Source organism: Branchiostoma belcheri, unplaced genomic scaffold (genome assembly GCF_001625305.1).
Source record: "Branchiostoma belcheri isolate BF01 breed outbred unplaced genomic scaffold, Haploidv18h27 scaffold147, whole genome shotgun sequence".
Lineage (NCBI taxonomy): Eukaryota > Metazoa > Chordata > Leptocardii > Amphioxiformes > Branchiostomatidae > Branchiostoma > Branchiostoma belcheri.
This window is the reverse complement of record NW_017802902.1, coordinates 72299-91426: the sequence shown is the minus strand read 5'-3', so window position 1 is coordinate 91426 and position 19128 is coordinate 72299. Positions and strand designations below refer to the sequence as shown.

The following is a 19128-nucleotide window of genomic DNA, read 5'->3' as shown; positions in this document are numbered from 1 at the left end:
CTTGAACGGTCGAGACGTCAAACGTTCTGCAAAGCGAAGAGGTAAAGAACTGGGTAAACGATTGGTTTCTGGTCCGAATCAGAAAGGTGGTGGAGGACGCAGGGCGAGTTCCAGACCGTCAGCAAAGACCAAAAGACGGCCGGCAAAGAACAAAGGACGCGTTGCAAGGACCGCTTCTAAAGGCAGAAAGGTACTTAAAAGAAGAACGCGACATCCATCCACCAGTCGCAAGAGAGGCACCGCACAGCGAAGACGTACCCCTCGCGATATCTTTGACTAAGAAGAAGAAGAAAGAACGAGACCATGGCTCACGTTCATCCCCTGTCGTGTTCCTGCACAAAGTCAGAACTGGATCTTTTCGAAGTGCCACCCACTCAGACCAGCATTGTGGACGGTCGATGGATAGAGTATCATCCAGTGGCCAGTCTTGCCGAGTCGTCTCCGATAGAATTCGACATTCCCGGAGCAGGAGAGGAATTTACGGACCTAAGCCAGACTCAGCTGTACGTGAGAGCCAAAATCGTTCGACCCAACGGTGCCGACCTACCAGGAGACGCGAAGGTGGGACCCGTCAATCTGTGGCTTCATTCGTTGTTTCAACAAGTAGACGTCTCTCTTGGAGGAAAGCTGATAACCGACGCAACGAACTGTTACCCCTATCGCGCCTACCTGGAAACCCTGCTGAACTTTGGTTCTGAAGCAAAACAGACACAACTGACCTCTTCCCTGTTCTATCAAGACACGCCAGGAAAGCTTCACCTGGTCGATCCTTACCCAGCAGGCGACAATCCAGAAGTGAACGAGGGGTTAGTCAAGCGTGCCAACATGATCCGTGAGAGTCGTGAGCTGGACCTCGTGGGGCCGCTGCACGTTGACCTCTTCTTTCAAGATCGTTACTTGCTCAGTAAAGTCGACGTTAAAATCAAGTTACATCGAGCGAAACACAAGTTCAGTCTGATGTCGCAGGGGGGAGAGCAGTACAAAGTCGTCATCACCGAGGCTTCCGTGTTTCTCAGGAAGGTCAATCTGCTACCCACCTACCAGCTGTCCATCGAAAGTCGACTCAACAAGGAGACGGCCAAGTACCCTCTCAGGAGGATTAAAGTGAAGCCATTCACCATCTCGCAGGGAAACCACACGGTGTCCAACGACAACCTGTTCCTGGGTCAGGTTCCCAAGCGCGTCGTCATTGCCCTGGTGGACAATGCAGCCTTTCAAGGTTCGTACGGAACCAATCCCTACAACTTCCAACACTTCAATCTGAATCACATCAGTCTCTGTGTCGACGGACGGGAGGTTCCTCACAAGGCGCTGACACCCGAGCAGCGGGCAGTACATCCAAAGTTACATGAACCTGTTTGGACCGACGGGAAAACTGGGCCAGGACTGCGGTAACCTGATCGCCAGAGACGACTTCGACAAGGGTTACACAATCTACTGTTACGACCTCAGCCCAGACCTGTGTGGGGTTGGGAAGGAGACCACTTTAACGTGATCAGACAGGGCAACCTCAGCCTGGAGCTACACTTTGCCCAGGCCCTGGAGCAAAATGGTGGTCGCAGTGGTCTTTGGAGAGTTTGACAACCTGCTGGAAATAACAGGCAGAGGAACGTCAGCTTCGACTACAGCAACTAGAGAGATGGACACGAAACAGATGTACACCGTCTTGCGAAGTGACAAGAAAACGGCCCCTTACGTGAGCGGAGTCTTTGCTTCGGATCGGTTGCCGACGCGTGTACCGGACTTCCCTAGCGCTTACATCGTAAACAGCGATCCAAGCGATAAGCCGGGCCAGCACTGGTTGGCCATCTATTTCGACGAGGAAGGGCGAGGCGAATTCTTTGACTCTTATGGACGTGCACCCAGCGTTTATCCTAGGTCTATAGGACGGTTTTTGAGTAGAAATACTCGTCTTCCGTGGATTAGAAACGATCGCCAGATACAAGCTAGATTTTCGACGACTTGTGGGCAGCACTGTCTGTATTACCTCTTACACAGATGTCGAAACATTTCGTTGAGTAACATAGTTGATATGTATACCGATTACCTACAACTAAATGATGTATCCGTAGCACAGTTTATAGAGCGACATTTTGATATCGATGTGCCCGTAGTCGACTTCGACTACGTCGTACAACAGATAGCCAGAGCGTTAGAAGACTTTGATCGAACTTAAGTAACGTTGAGAAATTATAAGCTGTAGACGATTGATTCGTATGTGTGTGTGTGTGTGTGTGTGTATGATTAATACTTTTTTAACAAGAACGAATAACGATAGCCTAAAACTGGTCCTTACTGTAGAAGGTTGCGACGAATAAAATCTTACTAAACCGTACATCGGTCGTTGTCTCCGTCTACGTTATTATTCAACAATCATTCATTGAATACACTCACTCACTCTCACACACGCTCAAAGACGTCAAGAAAAAACGAGAATAACTCGTAAATATCGTATCTCGACCTGTGTCCGAAATCACAGGGAACTTTATTTGTTAACGATATCAATTCCACGAACTTTCGGTGAAGGCCCGTCTGGCAGACGAGGCTGGTTTCGTGATGTGAACTTTTGCCTTGCTTGCGGGGGTCCGCTTAGGAGCGCGACGTCGTGGAGGGATGGGTGTACCGTGTTGGGATGTCATCTTCGTCCGAAAGTTCTTCACCCTTGGCTGCACGGCTCTTGTGACGATGAATCACGGACAGTCGCATCGGATTTCGGATGGCAGCCTCGGGCGCGTTGATGCTTGCCAGCCCCCTGGCAAAGGACCGCCACCCGACGGGGTTGAAACCGCGTCTCATTTGCAAGGCGTCTCTAATCAGGTCGGCCACGTTTGAGCCCGGTACGACCTGTTTGTTGAAGAGCAGTTGTCCTTGGTCGTCATAACTAATGACATCACCTCCCTTGTGCTTGATGACGTTGAGTATCTGTCGTGCTCGAGATTTCATCGTCTTGGGAAACGCGTCCAGTATGTCCTGCTCGTCTTTACCGCTGGCGCTGGGTGTTGCTGGAGACGCTGAGACCTTGACGTCGGTGTCTGTGGTAGTTTTCGTAGTAGGAGTGGATGACGACAGCACTCTGACCGTGACGGGCTTGTTATCTCCAAGTTGTCGAAGAGTAGATTTGTATCGAGCCAGACCTTTCTTCTGGGTGGGCGTGAGGCGAATGTTCCCCTCTAAGATGTTGTGCGAACAGTCACAAATCGACTTCAGGAGATCGTTGGGCGCAGACGACAGAATGGCTTTCCGCAGTTTCGGGTTGGCCTTATTCAACACCCGGAGACAGTCGGCGTGACGATGTAGACGTTTCGACATCTCGAGTCAAAATGAGAGTTCGGTGTGGACCACATGACGTTTTATCTCTTCCGCAGGTACACGTAGGGTCGTGGCGTCAGCATGTTGGTTCTCACACGCAACTCTTGGGGCGACTCGGGGTGGAGAGCCAGGAAGAGATGCCCGTACGTCGTCTTGTTCACGGCGTCTTCGTAACATTCTTGAAGAAATCTACTGTGTCCGGGGTACATTTGACGAGCCAGCGTGGTGATCATGCTTTGATCTCTTGGCGACTTAAACAGGACGATGTAACAGGAATTCAGACTGATGGTTCTCAACCCTTGGTAGAACAGCGTTGAAGAGGTTCATCAGTCACGTAGAATTAACAGTTAGTAGAAATTCTTCAATCAGTGACTGTATTTAAAGGTAAAAACACGTACCTCCAAATTTTCGGTGTCGACTGTACACCTTTCTCAAGGAGTGACCTAGTCTCGCGAGAACACGAGACTAGGTCGAGACTTGTGTGGATCTTCTGACCTCCCCCGCCTCCTTGGAAATCACCGACGTGTCGCGATGACGACTGGCTCGAGTAAATAATTTGGTAACCCTTTGATCGCCGTCTTTAGCTGACTCGATCATTAAGTCGTCAATGACGATTACGTTGCGACATCCGGGTTTGATCACGTCGGTCCAAGAGTTTGGAAGACCTTCAACGAACTGTACCTTTGAGCCTAGTTTCGAACCCAGTTCGCGGTGTAAAGTTTCCTGATACTCTGCATAACACCACACCACGTGCTCGAAGGGCCCAGGCTTAATCCAATGACCAGCGGTCGTCAGTAGTTTTTTTGGCAAAATACGACTTTCCACTCCCAGAGCTTCCTGCACACGTTAAGCGAAATGGATGGGACAAAGTCGCATCCATGACTGCAAATGAAGTCGGATCGTGCACACAGTTGTATTTATACCCGTGCTAATACGATTTCAATTTTTAGAATGAGCATACCCAAACAAAAGACAGACCAGATAGTATCACAGTTCATGAATGTTTTATTTACATGCAACAATATCATCAGCACCAACACATCACCATCATCATCACACGAATCGCTCAGACCTTAACGATTGTCTAATACCCATAGGGTAGAGTATTGAAGTCTTCCTGTATCACCCGTTTGTCATACACCAACCTATATTTCTTGACTTCGCGCTTGCTCAAGACTTTCTTTGATTTCTTATCACGCACGATCTTGTGGTCATTGACAACGTCTACGGATTCGGGGGAATCACTGACTACCATACCCTTCATGACGGGGAAGTTGATTAGCTTCTGGTTCTTAAAGTTCAGAGTAAAACCCCTGACTTTTGTTACGGTGGTACCATCAGCGGTGACATAGCTATAGTTCTTGGGTCCTCCACTGCAGAACTCTGTGATGTACCCACCGTTACCCTCTACCTCGTTGGTGAAATCCCCGAGATAATCACCACGGGGAAGGTGATTATCCCCGTCGCATCTGTATATTATGCTATCTGTGTCATAGTACAATACTGCATCTCCAAGCCTGTCTAAAGATTCGTACAACTTGATGCGGGCCATGGCAGTGGTGAAGATTGCTATGTATATGTTGGTGTTGGAAGCTTCCGGAATGAGCTCTTTCTTGTGTACATATTCTACTTCTACAACTTCCTCGTAAACACAGTGAATGTTATTGACGACGTGATCTGTCGACCCCAAGAGTCCGAAAAACTCGTCAGGCGATGTGATGAATCTCGTCTGGGGGAAGTTGTTGCGTTGTCCGAACTTCCCCCAGAAGCTGTTCAACATGAGCTTCGCCAACGCGCGGAAACCGGGGTTGACTTCGATGTTGGCTCTTGTCAACTTGATGCCCTCGTTCATCTCGTACTCTTGCAGGTATCGCCCTTCTGCTGCAGGCCTATCTTCAGCCTCGATCACCCAGAGAGGCCAGCCAGACGCCTCTTGTTTAATCTTAAGGAACGCGTCGATGTAGCCGCGAAACAACTCTTTTGACGAATGTTCAAAGTGGTGTACTTCGTACATCTGGACAATCTTGTAATTCTTCTGCACAGCCAGCTCTAGTTCGACCGTGGCCCAGGTACCCACGAAGGCGCGTTCGTCGTCAGAGTGAAGGCACGGCGTTTGCTGACGAGTCTCGGCACACTTTCGACACAGGTGGAACATCAGCTTGTTTCCAACACGATCCGGTAGCACGGGGTGATACAGCTTCCTGGGAGGCAACACTTTACACTTGATCACTCCGAAGTAGTTGCTCAACTCGTCAAAGTTCTCGACAATGATCTTGGGGTGATGCGTCGGATATTTCCCGTATTTGTTGATACACGGGTACAAACTCGTGAAGTCGTCGTACTGAATGGTCTCACCCGCTGCCTCGTCTGCCTTGTAGTACAGACGACTGGCGTTTGTTCTGCCTCCATAAAACGCGTCCCTAGCGTTTAAGAAACTTATCCCATCCCTCTCCGCAGGTGTCTCGCAAGGACGTGGACAGTTCTTACGGTAGTCGTCGTAGCGAGGGTCGCTCTTTCTGATTTCCTGAAACTCGTGAGACCACATTTCCACGTAGACGAAACCTGCTGTTCGTATCATTTTCTTCTTTCGCAAGGTGTCGGCGTACAGCTCGATCACAGCGGTGTCGTTTACGGGGTTCACCGTGTGTGGCTTGAAACATTTCTGACATCCGTGGTAGAAACATCCGTTGTATTCGTACACGGTGTTGGTCTCTTCGCAGAAGCCGTCGACTTTTCTGCCACACACTTTCTTCTCTCCGCCGTTATTGACATGCTGGATGCTCACGTTATCACGAAAGGCCACAAAATTGAGCCAGTCGATGGCCTCCTTGCTCTGAAGCTGTCGGTGATGATACCCCATCGCCGGTACTATCGCCAAGGTGTTACGTTCCAAGTGGTTGGTGCGGAACACTTGACTGCAGGCCGACGCTATTGTGATCGCTTTGTCGAAGGGGTTGATGTTTGTGGCACGCCAAAAGATGTCGCGGAAGGCCAGTATCCCTCTCTCCATCACCAACACGTCTGTGACACAGTATTTTGTATTGTCTACAACAACATCGAACACGTACCCTTCTGCCACTTTCTCTGCATGAAACGCCATGCACTGCTCTCGCTTTTCCGGCGACATGGAGTCCACGTCATAGTAGTGAAGATCGGGGATGGGTCCTCTGTAGTTCATGGTTTCCGTTGAAACAAACAGGTGGGGGAAATAACCCTTAGAAATGTCTTCGAATCCAAACGTTTTCGGGAATTTGGCGAGAGCCATAGGCAGAAAATTGAAACTGTCTATGAACTTGATATTCATCTGTGGTATTTGCATGGCCATGATCTTTGCACCGTTGTAGATGACAGTGGGTACCACAACGTTGTCTAGCAAGTAGTTGATGATAAAGTGGGAGTCGTAACCGCGTAAATTGTGTGCCATGAAGGTACTGTCTTCGTGACATCCGTCAAACAACCATCGGCAAAAGAGGTTACAGGACTCCAGCCCTCTGAAGATGATCACACCTTTGTCATGCTCGCACTTCACGACAGCACAGATCACTTTGTGTTCACCGCTGCTTTGCTCACATTCGAAATCAAACGAATAGATTACGTTCGGGTCTTCATTGTATTCTTCTTCATCATCACTATCCCCCTCACTACCTGCATCTTCCTCTTGTTCAGTTTGTTCTCTGGTCTTCTTGCCTCTTTTGGGACGGTTGATCTTCGCAGTACGCGTTCCAAAATGTCTCTGGAAATCTTGCTCTGTCTCCACAACGATGCCATACACGCTCTCTCCGTTGTCAAGATCCACGCGTTGCAACCTTCCATTTTTACAATCTTCTTCCAGCAGTTGCGCATCGTCCGCGATGACCACCTCTCTTCTCTCGTGCTCCTTCCGAAGTCTTTCCGCCAAGTCCTTGTCCTTCTCAGGCTTTCTTTCTTGTCGAGGAATTTTCTGTATGTAGCACAAGTGGTCGTCTCCAACGGTCTCAAAACAGTGTCGACATTCTCGTGTAAAACACTCGTGTTTCTTCTTCTGATCTCGACAATAAACTTTCAGACATTTCGCACATCTGACCTTGTAGTTGCACATGGTTTGCGAATTGTTGGCATCGCCAGGGGTCTTGTGATTGTCGTGACACTGTTGTGATTGAAAGTTCCTGTTGCAGTCTGCACAGTACGTCCACTCGTTCCTCGGAGGACAATTGGCCTTCCCACAGAGCTTGCAAATGTTCTCGCATTTATGATTTTTCCTATCGTTGTAACCACGGTTACAGTCATAGCAATAGTACGACCGCTCGAAAAATGCCGGCAGGCTGGTGATGACGTGATAATGTCCTCTGATGAGATAGAGCAAGAGCCTTTTTTCTTTGCTTGGACCCTTGAATACGACCCGGTTTAACTCTTTTGCAGAGACAACGATGATTTGGTAGTCCGATAACAGCTCCTGAAATTTCTGAAGCTCGGGTAGGCCGCAAGGTCCCTTGGCCACCCCGGCAGACTCGTACAGTTCCTCTGCCAAAACGCTCTGGATCCTTCGCCCCAGACGAACGCTGTTCCACCTCGATTCCACCCTGGGGTCATTTCCTTTCTCCAATCGGTCCCTCGCAACGACAAGCGCCCTACCACAGCACAGCGTGTCTTCGTTCTTGATTTGAATGATACACGTTTTATTTTGTAGGAACTTGTCGATGTTGCAGAAGAAGGAATGATATCCGCTTCCTTTCTCGGGCATCTGAACGCTGACCAGGTTCACAAAAAATGAATCGTCAATCACAAAGTCTTCGTGGGACTGCGTGACGCGCTCTACTTCGGAAAGAATCAACTCGGGAGTCATTTGTGACTTGTTAACTAAACACGTAGAAACGGGGCGATCAAGGCGGTCCGAATTCACCACGATTCTCATTTTGTCCTCGTCGCTTTTCAAATTCTTCCCAACGTGATTGATCATCCCTTCAAACATTCCGTTCAACATCAGCATGATTGAATCGTGGTCAGTAACGTCTGCATCCCTATTCGGTGTTGCAGTCATCGTCACTTGATTTGTGTTGAACTTTTTCACGGGGTTCTGTCTGACTTCTTTGATGTTGAATGAAGTTGTCGAATCGTCATCCTGATCGGTTTGCGTCTCCTCGTCTTCACTACTCGATATGACAATAATTTCGGGCTGTGTGTCTTCGTCCGACTCCACAGAACTGTGGTAAAGAAAAAAAAAGGAGTACCCCAAATAAATATCTGCTAGGTTTTTGTGTTTCGCCAGGTGGCGCTTTAACCACGTCGGCAGTGACAGTCATACACGTTACAACAATCTGCAATATTTACATGCTTCGCCAGGAGACGCTTTTACTACGTGACGTCTATGTTTACGTACATTGCAAGAGAATGTACTTCTTATCGTCAACTTACTTCTAACATCAATATCTAGACTGCTACATAGATGCACGATTAAAACATACAATATCTAGACTGCTACATAGATGCACGATTAAAACATACAATATCTAGACTGCTACATAGATGCACGATTAAAACATACCTATTATCTTCCGTAGCGAAACGTCTTCTCTTTGTTTGTGGAGGGTGATCATAAGAAGTACCCGCTATGGCAGAGTCCTGAGTTTCGCTCTGTCGACGTGAATCCATCTCTGACTTTCGCCTGAGATGCTTGCCCTTGACCGAAAGAGTAGTTACACGTCCTTTTCGTCCACCACCATCCCCTTTGGAGTTATCCATTTTTTGAAATGAGTACACAACTGCTCGTACGTCCGGACAGCTCGGCTGTAGAGTTGAAAATGGTAGTTACACGTTCCGGCAGTACAGATAAAACGTAACGTCAGTGGACACACTGTGTACACAGCTGCGTGTGTACACAGATCGTTTCTAAGGAAGCATCTTTCTAAAATGGTATTCATGATATTCTGCAGCAAACATACTCCCCAAACACTTCTTAGCTAAAGGTCAGAAGGTACCCATTCATAGATCCCCTGACCGTCACACCAAAAATAGATAACGTGTGTGTGAATCCTTCTCTTAAATACACATGCGCTCTGTCATTCTTCCTAAGGTCCAGCTCTTTAGTGCACGATTGCCTATCACGTTGCTACCTTGTGGTTAAAACGATGGCTGTCAATGAATTCGCCAGTACAAGTACAAAGGATTATCTTGACCCATCTTTGCTTGACTCAGAGGATGAAGATGAAATGTTGGAGCTCTTGGATCGTACTGAGAAACAGTTGACCAATACTTCAGACGGTACTGGAATTACTCACGTCGACCAATCTTTGCTTGACTCAGAGGGTGAATATGAAATGTTGGAGCTCTTGGATCGTACTGAGAAACAGTTAACCAATACTTCAGACGGTACTGGAATTACTCACGTCGACCAATCTTTGCTTGACTCAGAGGGTGAATATGAAATGTGCCGTCTGTTGGACGAGACTGAAAAGGCATACAGAAGTATAGACGACACGTACTTCTCAGCCACGGATAATTTGAAACTTTACGGGTCACGCGACGTTGAACCGATACCTTTGTATCATTCTACGCCTAAAGAGACCAATTGTGAGGCCATTGTAATATCGTCCGACAGTGTCAGTGAGCCGGAAATGCAGGACAAGTTGTCGGACACGAGTCGGGATGACATCCATGCCGATTCAGACAGTTTTGACCATCTTTTCGGGCCAACCCCAACACCTCCAATGCCCAGCGGTTTTGAACTGATGCACCGGACCCCAAAGTCTGAAAGTTTCACCGAGTTCGACTTGTTGTCTGGGACATTTGACAGTTCCTCGGGAGGAAACGAACAGTTGGACATCACTAGTGACAGCAGTCATTCAGTCATCGTGATTTCCTCCGAAAGCGAGGGTGAGCGGGACTTCTCTGACATTAGGTAAGATTGTATTCTTTCCCTACAGTTCTTTTCTTAGGTTTTAGATTTCCTTCTTTTTTTTTCACAAGTACATAAAAACTGTATTTTCTTTTTCTTTCTTTCTTTTTTTTTTCTACAGTTCTTTTTATCGTTTTTTTTTTCGCACGTACATCAAATCTTACAGACTCTTAAACATTGTTTTTACAGTGACGTTGCTGAACTGGAGACGTCCAACACTCCCTAGAGACAGAAAGAATGTCATCAAAACTAACTTTTATAATCCTGACAATGTAACGTGTACAGAAGAACGATGTTACAATCGTGATTGAAATGTTTCACCAGTGTAGATACTAATCGTACTGTTCAATGTCTGAAAAGTCTAGCTTTTTCACGACTATTTTGTATAACATAGTCTGCGTTTGTGTGTGTGTGTGTACATATAGTAGCGGTATTCAGAGCTACAATCAGGAGGACCCCCACATACGTGAACATTGTTTATAGTGACGCATGGCTTTTCCATAGCCACAGAATTGTTAGTACCGTAACGTAATGTTGTAATATAACGTAGGTATGTACAGTGTGACTATATCGTTTATTTTAATTAAAAAAGGGAAGGACTCCATGTCTGAAAACTGTTGTTACCACGATTATTTTTTGTGTCGCAGTGTCAGGGTATGTTAGCTGTATGCTTAGCCGCTAGCGTAAACACTGTCCCCCCCAACTCCTCAAACGATCTTGTCCGTGTTGTTTGTTCGACTGCACACAGTGGACAATCCTACATCTACTCATTTGTTCCTATGCATTTTCCGAAAACGACTCTCTTTCCTTTCCCATGACCATATTTAGACATTTCTTGCCAGATAAGAACAGATGGGGTTTGCGGACCTTTTCAAACTCTTCCTGGCGGGTTTGCCTAGTCGAGTGTTTGTCTTCCCTGCAAACAGACCTTCGGGTGAACCATCTTCCTATTGTCCTTGATTCATTCAAATGCACACTTCAGAATCTTTTTATTTTACTGTTCTTTTCAAATTCGTCCTGGTGGGTTCGCACTCGTCAAGTGTTTGTCTCTCCCGCACACGGAGAGCGTCTTCCTATTGTCCTTGATTCTTTTAAAATAAACGCTACCCCTATGTTCGGCCTCACACTTTTTGTGACTGTCATCCACGCCTGTCCACGCTGTTCTGTCGCTATGCCTGCTACGAGTCTCTTCGCTCTGCATCAACCTGATCGCAGACAGCCTGTTCAGGAGGTCTGCAGGAGATAGGGGACGGATTGAGGATGCCATCCTTAGCCTTCCGGTCCCCGTAGCCTTCCAAAACGATCTGCGAAGGTATTTTGATGATGTCAGAATGATGGTGACTGGATACAAACTCTACATCTACATGCAAGTACCTATCTTTCCAACGTTGAATCTGCGAGCAGTTCGACCGTGTGACCTGGTGTTTTACTGGCCCTACACCAATGCCGTCCTCAATGACCTTCAGACGGAAACCTCGTTCGATTTCGTGGAGCCTACAGAGTGCACCTCAATCGTGGTTAGCGGACCAGGACCTTTGCCACACGAGTCAGATATCATAAGTCTTCTCGACGCTTACAATGCATTCAACAACTCTTGGCCACCGAGCATGGAATTCCGCTGCATTGTCACGTCTATCGTCAGGGTTAGGACGGAAAACCTGTCCACCCGATATTCCATACAGCATATGTACGACGGCCGCCCCAGTGAGATGGCACATCTGATTGAACTGTACCGGCGCGCCATGCGTGTTAGTACAACAATATTGACAACAGACCTCCGCGGACCATTCGACGATCGTCTTCAATACAGATGGCACAGGGTCCTCGCGTCAACTCAAGGATCGAATGCGGGACAATGAGCGTGAAGATGAAGAAACCGGACGGATTACATTGACAACTGCACGGAAAATGGACTTGATTTTTTGGACAAACGATTTGGATAAACAAACATCTACAATCTGAAGTAAGATCACTTCCTATATATGTATGTATCCTACATAATCGCCTTTGTTCTAAACATTTTGTCGACTGAAACATTGTTTTTATATATGATGTAGATGTATGATGTAGATGTAGAGATTAAACGTTCGGTTAAAAACTTTCCAATATGTAGACAATACCTTTTAAGTGTAACCATTGTACTTACCAAATGTGTAGATAACTCTAGCTTTACAGTTTATGTGTAGAATAGTTGACTTGTGTATGTGTGTGGGAGAACATTTTTGCATTCTTTGTGTAAATAAACTCCCAACGTTTGATATACCCCCCAAAACTGTCGTCTTACTTATACTTATTGTTAGCCTAGTCCTTATAGTGCCTTAGACTAGACAAGGATTCAAAATTAACATGATTGTACCCCCATCGCACAGGACGCACAATACCCTTTCAGTCAGGTCTATTGTCCCCAATGTATTCTTAAAAACTTGCCAGATACAGTTGTTGTTTTTGTACGTATCACAAGGTGGCGCTTTCACTGAGGCATCACCAGCAGGCATCTGCGGACATTGAGTAAATCGCTAGGTGGCGCTTCTTTACCATAGACTAATAGGATGTTCACCATTTGCCAGTTATGGATACATTAATCCAGTTATGACTACATTAATCCAGTTATGAATACATTATCGTTGAACTTGAACTGTATACATTTGCATATATTATCGTTGAACTTGAACTGTATACATTTGCATATCATTAACCTTGAACTTGACCTTGACCTTGCCCTTGATGTTGACCGCTGCATAAATGCATAAATTGATCCAGACAACCCTGTATTCTACTCATGACAAGTTACAGCACTGTGGTACATCACCCCATGCTTATCATATCTGGTTCTGCAAGTACACCATGCAGTCTGGAAAGCGATGCCGCTGCACTCTACCAGTAGCCCAGTCTCCAGTACTGTCCCGCGACTCCAGGTGCTGCTGTGTGCTCTCAGACCAGTCTCCAGTACTGTCCCGCAACTCCAGGTGCTGCTGTGTGCTCTCAGCCCAGTCTCCAGCGCTATCCCGTGGCTCCAGGTGTTGGCCACAGCCCGGGGGTCCTGTCACATCCAAGAGAGATAGTTGACCTGAATGACAAGGACCGCTAACGGTTGACCAGCAAGATGCGCTAACTTCCATGGTGAAGCGCCAAATGTGTGTGAAAACTGGAGGCAAGGTTAAGAACTACATTTTTTTAAAGTTATGCTTCATCATCATCGTTTCCGGCTTGCCCAGTCTAGTATCCTCTTCTTCCAGCCTGCCCTGTCCTCCAAGATATGTTCAAAATCAGCTATCAATCAATATGAAACTGAAATGCAACAATGTAGAAATAACTGGTTTATCATCGTGGGGACTGTGCCTCAAAAAGTATTAAGAAAAGTGTTCACAAAAATCTGCATGGAATGCATATGCATCAAGGTCTTTTCCTTTCCTACAACAGTATCATTCCTTCTTGGATTGAGGCTAAAATGAGACAGGAAACATGAAACATTATATCCCAGGAACATGTAACTGGTAATACAGTCATTTCATGCTTTGTCCATTATTCTCTATTTACAACACATTGAGAAATGTACGTACAAAATACATGTACAGGCACTTCTAAGTAACTAATGTCCTTCCTCTTATTCTACAGCCACTACACTTTGTACAAGTGCCAGCCTCCCAGAAAAAAACCAGTGAGGCTGCAGCATCCACACTACAGAAACGTGCCCAGACGGTGAATGCCTTCCGGGACAAGATAAGCGGTGGATCTGGGGAAGAACAGATGGCTGCAGAGCTGCGGCGACTGTCCAAGGACCGACTCTTCCAGGTTCTGCAGGAAGGCGAATTTGCCCAAATCCGCATCCCAGATGGCCACCTGCTAGGAGTAAAGACAGGGCTCAACTTAAACTAGGGGCAGCGTAGAAGCTTCAGGAGGTACAAGTAGGTCATTTCTTGAACAAAACTACTCCTGTCATATGTATGGAACACAGATTTTATAAAGGAGTCTTTATAACTTTATATTTGTCTCTTATAAGTATGGAGTAATGGTAGTTTGAAGGTTACAAAATGTCTTGACAACAATAATGTATGACTGCTCTATATAAATGTAGATGTAAGACATTTATCTTGTCTCATCGGGGTGAGTAAAATATCATGAAGTTCCATCTACATAACACAGCTGCAAGAATACAAAAGACTTATGATATCTTTCTACTTGTACACTTGTTGACAGATTGATGAGAGGATATGTGGTGGTGGTTGAGAGTGAGTGGACTTTGCGGAGAATTGCGGTAGAGCTCCTGTCAGCAACAGATGTGGTGGCGGAGAACTTGCCATTCACCACCAAGGACGAAGACGAAGGAAAGAGGGTGGAACCAACCAAGGCCTTGTGCCTACATTTCCTAACTGGTCGCTGCTGTACAAGACTTCCCGGAAAGGAGTAAGAAAGCAGGGTGAGTTTAGTTCCTTTCAATAGGAAACGTTGTGTAATATTATAGGACCTTATCTACCATCATAGTGTATACATACAGGGAGAGTTATTTGTTTTTCTTTAAACAAGGTTTACTTTTTTATACAGTAAACTAACATGGCATGGAAGGGGTATTCCCACAGGAGAAGTCTGGATAAAGATCGGGGGTGATCATGGCGGGCCGTCCTTTAAGATGGCCTTTCAGCCCCTAAATATCCACCATCCTAACTCGAAGGCAAAAACACGTCCGTGTTCTGCAAATTCGAGGCAAAAGACAGATGTGGGTCGGTCTGCGCTAGCCTCAATCTCTCAATGAGCTGTTTGGCCATGTTCACGGAGTTCTCCACCTTCCCGTTACTCTATCTGCGGGTAACCTGCCCTGGGCAAAACCCACATTTCATGGAATATCTCGGCCCTTACACATCCGTGAAATTTCACATGTCAGGGCCGTATACAGATGTTTCCTAGTCCAGGGTATCCAGCGTTGGATATCCTCATACATTTCTGTACATGGACGTGTATGGTAGTGTACGGAACCCCACACGCGGCGTGTCGTGTGGACGGTAGCTGAGCGCAGAGGCACATTGTAAACAGCGCTGTGTGATTGCCATGTGATAATTCCTCACGTACTCTCATCTGCCAAATAAACATACCCCCCGGAATAAACGTACCCCCCGGACAAATCTTCAAAATCTAATACCCCCTGGAATAAACGTACCCCCCGGAAAATTACCAAAATAGACGGATAAAATTAGATAAATTTGTACATACTGTCACCTGGAATAAAAGTACCCCCGGGAAAATTTAAAAATTGACATGTAACCAACATCTATGCTCCAAAATGTGTTCTCACTGTGTATGTGTGTTTCTATATGAGTCACTTGCTTTACAGGTCCCGAATAAACATACCCCCTTGAATATAATACTCCCGACAAATCTTCGTTATTGAAGTTGAACAGAAACTTACAATATGCTAAACATATGCTCTATACAAATTGTAATACTAGTATGTAAAAGTCACTGGCAAAAGAATTGAAAATTATCTACAAATATTTTCTATTTTAAGACAATTATTTCTTTTTTATCTTTCCCAAATTTCCATTTACACATTTCCCTTTATACACTTGTATAAAAAATTAATGATCAATGCTACATCATAATCATAGATCAAACACATGGCAACATTGTAACACAAAGCATTTCACTACCTCAGTCAAGGGTCTTACAGCACAGGCCACGAAATACGCATCAGTTTTCGCGGGACGTTCTGCGGAATACCGCAGAACTCCGTGCGGTATGTTGCGAAACGCCGTGCGGAATATTGCGGAAGGCCGTGCGTAAGATTGCGGAAGGCCGTGCATAAGATTGCGGGACGTCCCGCAGAATTTCGCAGAACTGTCCACTGGTAATGGAAACGCCGCTGCGAAACTTCTTCTGCGTAAGAAATCTTTCGCGAGATTTCGGTCGTTAATGAGCAGCCTTTGTATTTTGAGATTTACATGACAATTATTCCACCTCATTTTCACGTATTTGTTGACAATTTGTGGACAATACGGGGGATTATCAGCGCGGCGGGTACCGCGGTCTCGGCCGTGGGCGATTGATGTTACCATTTGATACTACTCTGAGTTTGTTCCGATTCGTGTGATTCCAATAAACATCTAACATAGCTACAAACAGTCAAACTAGTTGGATGGATGATGGATGCCTGTGTATGATTTAACAAACAAAAATCCAACGCTATGATAAAAAAACTGCCAGACATTCTTCTCTTCTCCGCTGGAACAACGCAAGCCGGAGGTCAATGACCTGCGGTCGAACACGTAATGTGTATCGTCAACAATTGGATTTTCTGCAAGGCACACTTCGCCGAAGAAACCACTTTTAAGCTTCGACTCTGTGGCCAAAAATAACGAAGTTTGATATTGTCACTGTTTGCAAAGACGCTATATGTTGTAGAAGCTCGTTGCTGTTTGTGATTATCGATTCAGAACTAACGTTACGTGATACATTTTAGGGCGAGGCATTTCCCATAGCCACACGCATATTGTACTTGATCGACAGGCGTTTCCCTTTGAAGAAGTTGCCGCCCCTGTCGTCGGCGCCAACAGTCTAGTCGGGCAGCTCCAATTTCGCCCATCTTCGTTACAAACACGATCTTCACCGACTATAACCGAGGCTCTGTGATTGGTTTCTATGTGACAAATTTATATTCGCCTATCTTCGTTACAGTTCCGATCTTTACCGACTACATGTATAATCTACTTAGTAATACGTTACTAGTATAATTATTCTCTAGGTTTTCTATTCGAGTGTATAGATTCAGGCGTTCGTCTGTTGCTGACGGAAGACTCGTGGCAATATTCAGAGTCGAACTAACGTTTTTGCATAAGAATTAATATTATTGTGCCAAGCGCGAATCATAATTCAAGGGTTCTTTACGCCCCATGGCATGGTTTACACGCATCAAAAATATATACATTTTGTTCGCCACGCTGCCGGGCCAGGCGTTCCCACGCACGTCGCCATAGTAACCGCACGTAGCAGCAGCGGCGCTGGTAGACTCCCCGGCGCCGACAGACCACGTGGCGTTCCGGTGCGCCAACCACAGCGCGCAGACGGGGACCCGCCCACCAGCCGGGCCGCAGAAGAGTTGATGCTCCGCCCAGAGACACCGCCTGAAGATTGTCAGACGACTGTAGCTTGTTCCGCCCTGCACGGCCGGCGCGGCTTTGTAATTTTCTTATCCCGATTTCATCCCAAAACAACGTTTTTCACAAGTGACATCGAGGAGGCTAGTTCCACGGACTGTACCGAGTGAATTTCATTTTTCACAGAGTCAACTTTTATAGTCTGAGAACGAATGAGTCTGCGTCAAATTTTGCATAAACACGGCAAGTTCGGGTTGTTCCGTATCGTGTTTATTCTTTCGGGTGCGTTGCTATTGTTCTGGTAAAAAAATCGACTCCGTTTCCATCGCACCCTCTACATTCTCGTCAATCCTCGAGCAGATTTTACTCAAAACTACTATTGCTAGAATACATTGTTATGTGGAATTATTTTAACATATTCCGTAGAAAAAAATCATTTTGAGTGAGATTTGTGTGTAAGATGCGTGTAAAATGTTGCGAGTTCCGCCGATTGTTTTTCTTCTACAACAGTTATAACGCTCGTTACAGCTCATATTTCCGACACAATACGTGTTCCTAAATGTGATTTACATCTAAAAGGGAGGTAATATGTTGTTACAAATATCCTGATTTTTAAAAATTAGTAAACGTGCCGTCCAAAATAGAAGGTACTGGGTGGATGTTAGGGGCAAATTTACGTTTATTTAGAACCTGAGAGGCCATCCCGGTCATAATTTTGGCCACATATTACGCGGCCGGCGGCGAAAACAGGCCCGAAAATGACAACCCATAGTCATTCATCAATTGAAATCGTAAAATATTATTAATTTTGCATACATTAACACATTTGCATACATTTGCATAAATTAACACTGAGCTTGAACTGTATACATTTGCATATGATTAACCTTGGCCCTGTCCTTGACCCTGAACTTAATGTTGACCGATGCATAAATGCATAAATTCGTCCAGACTACCATGGTTCACTACTGCTTCACGACTTGGTTAATGTTTTTTCCTCAATATGTATTTTTTTCTACAAGGGACAGGTTTGTTAGTGATTATAAACAAGGACAAACAGTATTTCTACCTGCTCTTTATCCTTCCATCCTTGCCAGTTCCCCAGTGCCCCAGTCCCATTGAGAACGGCTTGATGCAGAGTGGTTGGTCTGAGCTGAAGGGTCCGTTTCTGGAGTGTAGTGCGGTGACGTACCGCTGCAGCGCAGGGTACACGCTGATGACGACCCGCACTGTTGTAAGTGCTCCATGAAATAAACTGACCATATGTGGACATTCACAGTGTGTACATTTGAAATCTCAAAATCCAAGATGTCTTACCCATAAAATAAATACAGTTAGGACCTATTCTTTGTTATATAGGTAGCTTCAAACAGCAGTTAGAGTTAGATATAAGTGGTATAGGTTATTATTAAATATGAGTATAGGTCTTGAAATGGATATTCACGATTGCCTTGGTTGTAAGAACTGATTAGCCTCTACAGCTACATGAGCTAGAGGATTGATTTAATGCTTGATTCATTGATTGATTGATTCATTCATTCATTGATTGATTCATTCATTGGTCAGTAACAAGTTGTCTTTCCCCTCCCCACCCCCAGGGAAAGTGTGTGACTCACCGGAAACCATCAACCATTGTGATTACACGGAGTACAGACAAACCTACATGTAGAGAGAGAGGGACGAGTTCAGAACTTTTGTTCCCCCAACTATTGACTGGACGGAGAGTCCATCAGGGATTGCCTCGGTCTACGGGCTCGTGGTCTGGGATGCTACCCCGCTGTGTGTGGGACCCCACGGCACAAGGACGTAAGTACACAAAATCTACAGGGTTTAAAAATACCAGTCATGCTAGGCCTTTTCACA

At 45.8% G+C, this 19128-nt stretch overlaps 2 protein-coding genes across 2 annotated transcripts; one reads left to right on the top strand and one right to left on the bottom strand.

Annotated features, from left to right (window-relative positions):
* The first annotated feature begins 303 nt into the window (after window positions 1–303).
* Window positions 304–1395, top strand: LOC109465058 (uncharacterized protein F54H12.2-like). The gene has a single exon (XM_019762200.1). The coding sequence runs from the start codon at window positions 304–306 to the stop codon at window positions 1393–1395; it is 1092 nt and encodes a 363-aa protein (XP_019617759.1).
* A 2998-nt stretch (window positions 1396–4393) lies between these two features.
* Window positions 4394–8131, bottom strand: LOC109465057. Its single transcript, XM_019762198.1, has one exon. The coding sequence runs from the start codon at window positions 8129–8131 to the stop codon at window positions 4394–4396; it is 3738 nt and encodes a 1245-aa protein (XP_019617757.1).
* Window positions 8132–19128: the final 10997 nt, after the last annotated feature.

Excerpts from the sequence above, each read along its gene's own strand:
- LOC109465057 (XM_019762198.1), bottom strand. The coding sequence starts at position 8,131 with ATGACTCCCGAGTTGATTCTTTCCGAAGTAGAGCGCGTCACGCAGTCC.
- LOC109465058 (XM_019762200.1), top strand. The coding sequence starts at position 304 with ATGGCTCACGTTCATCCCCTGTCGTGTTCCTGCACAAAGTCAGAACTG.